The 9216-nt window shown below is 35.4% G+C and overlaps 1 protein-coding gene across 1 annotated transcript; it reads left to right on the forward strand.

The window, feature by feature from the left end:
* Positions 1-355: 355 nt before the first annotated feature.
* Positions 356-6785, forward strand: LOC127075820 (UTP:RNA uridylyltransferase 1). Its single transcript, XM_051017306.1, has 6 exons — positions 356-1501; positions 1835-2206; positions 5373-5596; positions 5730-5793; positions 5942-6138; positions 6461-6785. Exons 1-6 carry the CDS (start codon positions 464-466, stop codon positions 6672-6674), a joined length of 2109 nt encoding a protein of 702 aa, XP_050873263.1. The 5' UTR covers positions 356-463; the 3' UTR covers positions 6675-6785.
* The last annotated feature ends 2431 nt before the right edge of the window (positions 6786-9216 follow it).

A 9216-nucleotide genomic window follows, 5' to 3' on the forward strand; every position in this document is an offset into this window, starting at 1 on the left:
TTATACTTATTAACTTCAACTTTTATTTAATTAATTACATCACTATTTTTATTTAACAAATACTCAAAAGACAACAATAAAATAAAACATTTTTCTTAAAATATGACATTTCTAAAACTTTTAAAAAGGATAACATGAGATCATCAACAATTTCTAATTCCATTTGAACGATTGTCTATACTAGTACTTGATAAAAAAGGGAAATTTAATGACCTTTGGAATATTCTTGAAGCATAGTACTATTTTTTTTTTATAATAAATGTTTGATTTTTCGTTAAACGTTAATTAAAATTCAAATAAGATAAGGATGATACCAAAAACCAAAAATATACTCGTTGAAATTTTCTTTATAAATTTTAATTTCACTTTCTTCTGTGCCAAGTCTTTCTCACAATTTTCAAATCCGAGATTTTAATTTTTTTCACTCTCTCTCACACAAACCCCAACACTCATCCCCGCCGCCATGAACGGCGGTGGTGGTAACTTCCCGCCACCGCAACCCAACGGCGGCGATTTCCTTCTCTCTCTTCTTCAAAAACCCCGCCCTCAAACTCAGACTCAGACTCACCCGTCCCAATCTCCAATCACCATACCTCAACAATCTCCCACCATGGATCCCGCCGTCGCCATGATGGGTCCCACAATCCCCTTCTCCACATCTCCGTATCAAACCAACGGTCACGATTATCTCAACCATCATCATCCACATCATCAACCCCATCATCAGAATCTTCCACCATGGTCCCACACACCTTCTCCTCCTTACCCGCAAAATACATTCGGGTTGCTCCATAACCCGTTTTCACTTCCTCTGGTACCCGAAACCAGTTATTCCAACAATACTACTCCACTTCACTTCACCAACGGTGTTTCACTCGCCGACGGTCTAAGAAGATTAGGGTTTCCAATTGAGAGCAACAACGATAACCGTGTTAATTCTTTCGTTCAGCAACAGCAACCAGAAGTGAAGTTACAGTTTGGATCTTTACCCACGGTTTCTTATACTACTACGCCTGAAGTTTCCTCTAATGGAAGCTTTAACGGATTTGATAGGCATAATAGTCATGAAAGAGGGGTTATTGGGGATTTTAGGTCAAATGCGCAATCTATTGAACAAACTAGGGCTCCACCTGGGTTTGTGAACAATGGGAAGGGATTAGGGTTTGGTGAATTGGGTGGTAGGAATGAGGATTTCAAAAGTAAGCTGGAAAGTTTGAGAATAGAGTTTGGTGAATTGGGTGGTAGGAATGAGGATTTCTCAAGTAAGCTGGAAAGAGTGAGAGTAGGGTTTGGTGAAAAGAGCAATAATAAAGGCAATGTGGGTCATGAATTGAGGCTTCCTGATCAGATTGATCACCCTGGTCCACCCTCTGGGAGTAATCTTCATTCTGATTATGAGGATATTGGTGCTGTTGGAGAACAATTAGCGGATTCCTTGCTGTTTAAGGATGAGGTTGATGACAAGAGTAACTCTAAGAAACGCCATGGCCCTAAGGAGAAGGTTAAAACTTAAATATTTGTTGATATTTGTTAAATCGATCATTCTCGAGAACTAGATTTTGTACTGAATTTCAACTTCATCTAAAATATTTGGATTGGAGTACATGATATTTGTTGATATTGTGAATGTCGATACTATGGTTATGTTTTTTGTTTTGAATTTCTTTGGAGAACTGGATGTGAAGAAGTCTAGGTTGTTGACTGAATTTTATAACTAGATGTCAATTATCAAATTATGTGGTTCATATGGTATTTTTTTTATCTATCTTCTTAGTATAATTTAAATGAAATGGAATTTCTATGAATGAGGGTTACTTACATCATTTATTATCAGGATGCTAGAGCTTCAGACTCGAGAGGAAAGCAGTTGCTAAGTCAGCGGGCAAGAACATTTAAAAGACAAATGATGTGCCGTAGGGACATTGATAGTCTTAGTGTTCCTTTCCTTGCGATATATGAATCTCTGATACCTCCAGAAGAAGAAAAATTGAAGCAGAAGCAATTGTTGGGGTTACTAGAAAAGTTAGTTAGCAAGGAGTGGCCAATGGCTCGGCTTTATCTCTATGGATCATGTGCTAATTCATTTGGGGTTTCTAAAAGCGACATTGATGTTTGCCTTGCTATTCAGGAAGTTGATATGGACAAATCTAAGATCATAATGAAATTGGCTGATATTTTGCAATCAGATAACCTGCAGAATGTTCAGGTAAGATTATTGATATGCCCCTTAAATTGCTCTGGTATATTTTTTGTTTACATACTTTCGTATATAAATAAATGTTAAACGTGTACTTCTCCAAAGCATGAGCTGCATATGTAACCTGCTCTTTCATGGTGACTTGTGTCTTATATGATGCTGGAAAAATGATCTCTATTTGGTAGGCATTTAGTTAAAATCAGAATCCTACTTGTACGAAATTGTAGTTTTATGATATTTGTTATTACTAGCAATCCCGATCATGCGCTGAAACTCAATTTGGTGTGATTGTGTGGGATTGTTGATTAAGATAGGAGAATTGATGGGATAGTCGCATAATGAACTGCGAATTGGTTCGCGCGTACCGTTTCGCGGAACTTTTGCAATTTGGTTCGCACAAATTCACATAGAATTCGCGTAAAATGAAGTACTTGCAAACCAAAGTCCAAATATAAATTGAGTTTAAATGAGACAATAATTGTCCAATAAGCAAGAAATAAAAAAAATCTTTGAACTATTTTTTTAATTATGGAGAGGTCACAATCACATTAATATAAGTGAACACTATTTGACCATACCAATCCAAATTAAAGATTTGCTTAACTAATATAGGAGAAGCGAGTATACACTAGCTATTTATTACTGATTTTTTAAAGCAATGTTAATGAAATAGTCGACGTGGGACTATCAATTTTTTCTCTCAACCAACTTGCAGTACAAAGGAAATTGAAAGGAGTAGCTTTATTACATAGTCGATGTGGGACTATGAAGTTTTATTGATGGTACTAATATTTTTTTAATTTCTAATTAAACAAGTTTTTAATAATAGCATACCGTTTATTATATTTGAACGTACCACAAACCTAAATAACGTACTGACTCTGTATATCCCTCGTGTACCCAAGTCTTTGAGAGTTGTGAAATGCGTATCCAAATACGTACCACCTAAAAAGCGTACTGACTCTGTACACCCCTCATGTACCTAATTCTTTGAGAGTTGCGAACCACATATCCAAATACGGACAGCGTACCAAAGCGAATTGTGAATTATGTGACTATGGATGGGATAGTGTGATCCCTCTGTGTTAACAAATATCTGAATTTCGCTTCACCCAAAAACCATATTTGTGACCCGGTTTCTTCCAAACCCTAAATCAACTATGCAATGTGTCCAAATTCATTTTGGGCATTTCTCCTTTCCTCGAAACATCAGCTCAACATTTTATGTGAACTGGCGTCTCCCGTCCCTTCTGGTGGTAATTTGTTGGTTCCAGTCCTTCAAGTTGATTTTAGGGTTTCTCTACTATGGTTTTGCTAATTCAGATTCTTCCTCTTTTCCTCTGATTTGAGTTTCTTCTCTAGTTTGAGTTCTCTGCTGCAAATCAATTTGCTGGTGCCTGGTTCCTCTGCTTCTGTATTATTTTCTGTTTCCTTTTCTTTGGTGTTGTTTTTTAACGGTTGTCCCCTGTTTCTGTTTGCTGCACCATAGATGTTTCCAAAAGGCTAAGAAACTGGTGTTAGTTGTGATGCAAGCCCATGCTCAGCTGCTTTGTTAATGGTACTAGTCCTGCTGCTGAGACACTTGTCAGAAACTTGGTATTTTGTATTTTCCCATCTGGAGTAAAGTTGTACTAGCAAAAGTTAATTTTCTACTTATGAATTGTTTATGACTTCCATATGATTTTAAAGTTTAATTTTAATGCGGGGTTTGTTCTGTGATACTGTGATTTAGATCTCTTTTTTCTTCTATTTTTCTATGTATGTTATTTTATATGCGTGTTTACGAACTTATATGCACCTATATACAGGTTTTTATAAATTTGGTAGGATCTTCAAGAATGACTTGCGATCTTGAGTTCCCCTATTTGGTCCCAAGTGAAATCTAGATTTTACTCACCGTCTTTTGTTATTCATTGATCCATTGTTCACTGAATACTTCCCATGTGAAGCATTAATAATATTAACTATTTTACTTTGTTTGCAATCTTCCTTTAACTATGTTCCTACTTCTAGAATACAATTTTCCAATTTTAAAATCTACTAGTTTACTATGTGAAGTAATGAAAAGTTGATAACTTGACATGGTGTGCGGGTTTGAATAGAAATTTAGTTGATATCTTTATGTTTTGCCTAGAAGAAGAAAGTTAGTTGCTGAAAATCATGATATAGAAAAAAGTGGGAAATAAGATTTGGAAGAATAGGAGGTATGGATATAAATAGAGAGAAAATGTAAAGGTGTCTTTTTGAAGGGAATATAATATTATAATAGTTTATTTTGACAAAGACGTAGCACATAATGCCGTGTTTGTTTTTGCAGTATTCAATAGTTTTTAGTGTGTGATTTGTATATGTAGGGGTTACCTTGCTGTAGTAGCACAGAAACTATTTTCCCCACTGTTTAATGCTAATGTCTGGTTTTTTACATAACCTTTCTGTTATTGCACGTCTCCTTTATTTCGAGTCTCTACCTCTTTTTGTTTTTCCTCTTCCAATTCTGTTCCTGTAGTTGGTTATATATTTTTCCTGTTTTCTGCCTTGAAAATTGAATAATTAAAACTGAAATCCCAATAGTTGTTGCTGTGATCATCTATTATATACAGTGGATTATTATCTTTATGAAAATGCTTGAAGATTGTGTATCCTCTATCTGCTGATTGCACTGTTTTCTAATTGTTTATTGTTCATTTATGCTTGAGGAATGTTTATTGCCTGCTAACTTTAGTCATTAACCATTGTTCTTAAACAAGGTTTGTGCGCAATCCTAACAAAAAGACACCTGGTGTGATATGTTCCTTTGCTTTTGTCTAAATGTTTGAATGCCAAAAGTGCATTAACAAATAAAAAATGACTCGAATATGAAAAAAGGAAACGGAGAAAGATCAAGTCAAAAAGAAGGAAAAATGAAAAGATGGCCTTCAATAATTAGTTTTCTTATATGCAATCTAGAATGTAAAAATAAAAATATTGGGAGAGGAAGCAAATTTAAATAGTAGAACATTGTTATGAGTCGTTTGAAACCCCGAAAATAAATGGAAGCAATAAACAAGAAATGGAAGATGATTGATACATTGGGAATCTGAAATGAAGGTCTAATACTTTTGATTTTTCATGGTGGAAGCTGACTGTTTGTAATTGAAATATTCATTGAATTAATTAAATTTGAAATTGTGTACAGGCATTGACACGAGCAAGAGTTCCTATAGTAAAGCTCATGGATCCAGTTACAGGAATCTCTTGTGATATATGCATCAACAACCTCCTTGCTGTTGTAAATACTAAGCTTCTCCGGGATTATGCAAATATTGATACTAGGCTACGGCAGCTGGCTTTTATCATTAAACACTGGGCAAAATCAAGAGGAGTCAATGAAACTTACCATGGGACCTTATCTAGCTATGCGTAAGTTCTCTTCTGGTGCTATTTGTGTCAAAAGTATATTTTTCTTTCCGAATTGATTGAGTTATTGAAATGCTGATGAATGTGGTATAAAATATTATGCTGTAAAACTAACTTGTGCAATTTCGAATTTCAGGTATGTGTTGATGTGCATTCATTTCTTACAACAGCGACGACCTGCTATCCTTCCATGTTTACAGGTTTATATTGTAGTTTTCAATTTCTTTTTTTCCGAGTTGGATTTATCTATAGACATAAACTGTTGTGTTTGTTGTACATGATATACCTAACTTTGTAGTTTGTAGTGTAATACATGAATATGTTGGTTAAATATGATTTTCTGTACAGGGGATGGATGCGACATACTCAGTTACCGTTGACAATGTGGATTGTGCATTCTTTGACAAAGTTGAAAAACTAGGTCATTTTGGACGACATAACAAGGAATCCATTGCTCATCTTGTGTGGGGTTTTTTCTTTTATTGGGCATATTGTCATGATTATGCAAATTCTGTTATATCTGTCCGCACAGGAAGCACAATCAGGTAAGAGACTTCAGCATCTATAGTTTTCTGTCACAATGAAATTTTGTTTATATTTGAAACCAAAAAGGGTAGGAGTATTATGTGCTTATGTATGTATAAATATTCCTAAAGCAAGTTAAAATAAAGTCGAACTATTTTCATAAGCTATTATGTTTATCTAATGGAAAGAAACATATTAAAAGCTAATTAGCGGCAGGTAAATAAGTTCAAACAAGTCAAGTCAATTCAAAAGAGACCCCGAGATCCTAAACCATCACTAACACTGTATTACTAAAACTAACATCTGATTTGATTTGATCGAATATGTTTTCTTTTGGTGTAGCAAGCGAGATAAGGATTGGACAAGAAGGGTTGGTAATGATCGGCATTTGATATGTATAGAGGATCCTTTTGAAATATCTCATGATCTGGGTCGAGTGGTTGATAAACGCAGCATCAAAGTTCTCAGAGAAGAGTTTGAACGTGCTGCAGATATTATGCAGTATGATCCAAATCCATGTGTTAAACTTTTTGAACCTTATGTTCGTAGCAGTTGATTAACAAGTTGTTTTGAACATAGATTTCTAGGTGAGGTAATGAACGCTTTGTCTTGTAAAGTTTCTTTTGCTACACATTTTGATATTAATTAACCTCGTCTTTTGTTGATATATGTGTATTTAATGTGAGCGTTTTTAATGGCATCTCAATGTAAAGAACTTTTGGTCTTGATCTTTTATTTTAAAGTAAGAGTGTTTGCTATTATTTCCCTTTACTCTCTTCTCTACACAAACATATTATTCAAACAAAATTTTATGAAGGCTCAATGTTTGAAAGAATTTTGAAGAATCAGTTTAAAATAAATGTCAAACTTAAATTTAGAAGATTTTTAGTGTGATTTTGCCAAAAATGATTAAAGTGATTAGAGTTTAAGATTTAGTTATTAAAAAAGAATACACTAACTGATCAAAATTATGAATGAAAGGGGAAATGTGTATTTTGTTAGCACAATAAAAATGAGCTAATACCGTGTTTTAATAAACAGTGTTATAAAAATTATGAATGGTTTATTTCTAGCTTTAGAAACAATAATAGATGGTGAAATGTGTATTAAAATATTGGGGGTTCCTTGTCTGCATCAGCTTGAGAGAAACTAATGAGGCTATACTCTGCAGAAGTTTGTCGACAAGTCGTTACACATTTAAAGAAAATCATTAAAAAAGATAAACGTCTTTGTGATGCTAAACATATATATTTTTCTTAAATATTTGAATAAAATTAAAATTTGAATTTTCTAGAATCTTAAAGTTCTCGCTTTTACATGTTGGTCTTGGGTTGACCCTTATTAGTATTAACTTGTTTGTGAGTGAATACATATTTGGGAATTTCTTATCCCTCATGAAAAATCGAAAATGCCATACAGATTTTAGAGATACATTTTCGGACGCACCTTGTCTAACTCCTCCTCCCATGAATCTCAGTTTGAAAGGCATGTTGGTTTAGGATTTACGAAGATGTATCTCCGTTTAAGATTTATGAATGTGCATCTCTATATCCTCTTAGAACAGTATAAATTATGTTTGTTTTATGATTGCGCAGGTGTAAGTGATGATTTATAAATGTTAAGAACTCTGTTAAGTGATGAGATTCAAACCATACAATTGAAATGCAAAAATGACATATATAATCCAGATGGTCCAAAAATGACATATAAAAGTAAAGTTGAAATACACGATAAAGTAGAATGAAGTGAAAATAAAATACAATCCATAATGAATCCAAAGTACAACTACTATATACTACTGCATATGCCAGACTACAACTCCTCTCGCTCCTCGTGCTTCTCGGCGTCCACTATCCCCGTTCTCCGACGTTGTCTCAGGTACATCAGTGTCTCTTGTGTCTCCGTCATAATAACATATAGGCCATGCATCTCCTCATACCCATAAGGGAAGATACCTCTGTCAATGCCTGCTTGCACAATCTCCATTATGTGACGACATCTAGGCAAAACATCATGAGCATGATCTAACTGTGCCCGCTCTTCCTCTAGTATCTCCTGATGAGCTGATCTTGATGGATCTCATAGAGCATCCCGCACCATATATAAATGTGACACCCTGAAGAACCACCTGATGTAGCGTTGACGTAGCTCTAGTCGCTCTCAACTATGGTACTTCGTTCCTTCTCCGCTATCAGATGACTAAGATAATCATCAAACAAGACATCCATCTTTCTACGTGTCATACCAGGAGGAGCAGAGACAACAGGGTGTCTCAGAATAGTCTGAGTGTAGCCTAACTGCCGTATGACGCGCCCAGGCAGATAACAAAATGTGAGATGTGAGCCATAAGCCATCCATCCATCCAGAGTATAACACTATGTCGTCAAATGGCCGTGTTTCACGGTGATCGACATGATTGTTGAATTGCATATCCTCGACAACCAAATGATCAAGATACACTCTAAACAACTCTATTGTCTAGTCCCTCTAAGCGGGGAAAATGCAGAAGCACGCGATATATCCAAGCCTGAAAAATATTGGAACACACGAGTCATCAGTAAGGGCGTTACAAAAATGCAATGAAAATGACACATAAAAATTAAAAGACCAATGACTATTACCGTCAGTAGTGTGATGCTATATGCGACCTACTTCGTCTTCCACTTACAACCCTCTGATAACTTCGAGTACAAGTAGACCAAACAAGCATCCCCCCATTTGTACTAATGGATCCGCTCGAAGTCCTTGAAGTACTGTAGGTAAACGACATCTGTATAAGTGGAACTCTTGTTCACAAGATTAGCAGTGACAACCAAATATAGCAAGTATGCTCTCATAGCATACACTCTATGGAGCCCCGCCTGCTCGTCATCGCCTCTAGCCTCCTCATCTCTAAGGATCTCACATGTACATACCTTTTTTAGGAATTCAAACCTAGCATGAGCCCCTATGGTTTTTTCAAACTCCCTAATGGAATCCTCTGGGTCAACTCTCAAACAATTTACCATCATCTCGAGTGCCTCGTCTCTGCTAATCCTCCCATGATAAAAAAGTACAAATTTACAACAAATGAAACTTAGCAACAAAAAATTTACAAA

The sequence above is a fragment of the Lathyrus oleraceus genome, chromosome 4 (genome assembly GCF_024323335.1).
Source record: "Lathyrus oleraceus cultivar Zhongwan6 chromosome 4, CAAS_Psat_ZW6_1.0, whole genome shotgun sequence".
In the NCBI taxonomy this organism is placed as follows: Eukaryota; Viridiplantae; Streptophyta; class Magnoliopsida; order Fabales; family Fabaceae; genus Lathyrus; species Lathyrus oleraceus.